Source organism: Penaeus monodon, chromosome 15 (assembly GCF_015228065.2).
Source record: "Penaeus monodon isolate SGIC_2016 chromosome 15, NSTDA_Pmon_1, whole genome shotgun sequence".
NCBI classification, from domain to species: Eukaryota; Metazoa; Arthropoda; class Malacostraca; order Decapoda; family Penaeidae; genus Penaeus; species Penaeus monodon.
Window position 1 is genome coordinate 32,149,350 of NC_051400.1, and position 307 is coordinate 32,149,656.

General features: G+C 51.1%; 1 protein-coding gene across 1 annotated transcript in view; it reads left to right on the forward strand.

Annotated features, from left to right (window-relative positions):
• Positions 1 to 307, forward strand: part of LOC119582332 — an 18,638-nt gene that overhangs the window by 1,144 nt on the left and 17,187 nt on the right. Inside the window, exon 2 of the mRNA XM_037930546.1 lies at positions 34 to 222. Within this exon, the coding sequence (XP_037786474.1) occupies positions 34 to 222 (189 nt within the window). The remainder of the gene's footprint in view (positions 1 to 33; positions 223 to 307) is intronic.

Here is a 307-nt window from a genome sequence, read left to right on the forward strand (position 1 = left end):
TTATTTATTTTCGTTTTTTTCCCTCCTCTTCAGTCCTGCATCGCGGACTCACGTGTGAAGCACCGACTGATGTCAGTGAAGTCTTCGAAAAGGTCACGCACAACGTAGGCATACGGACGTGTTCAAAACAGGACAAAAAATGGAAAGACGGCTCAAGCGTCCTGGTCTCTGAATGCATCGGCGGCAACTGGACGGAACTGAACGGCGGATGCTCAGCGTATAGTAAGAAGGAGGCTCTCGATTCTCTTTTGCTTTGTTACGTCAGCCAGCTGGTCGCCGGGACCGTCTACTGGTCACTGGAGTCTCG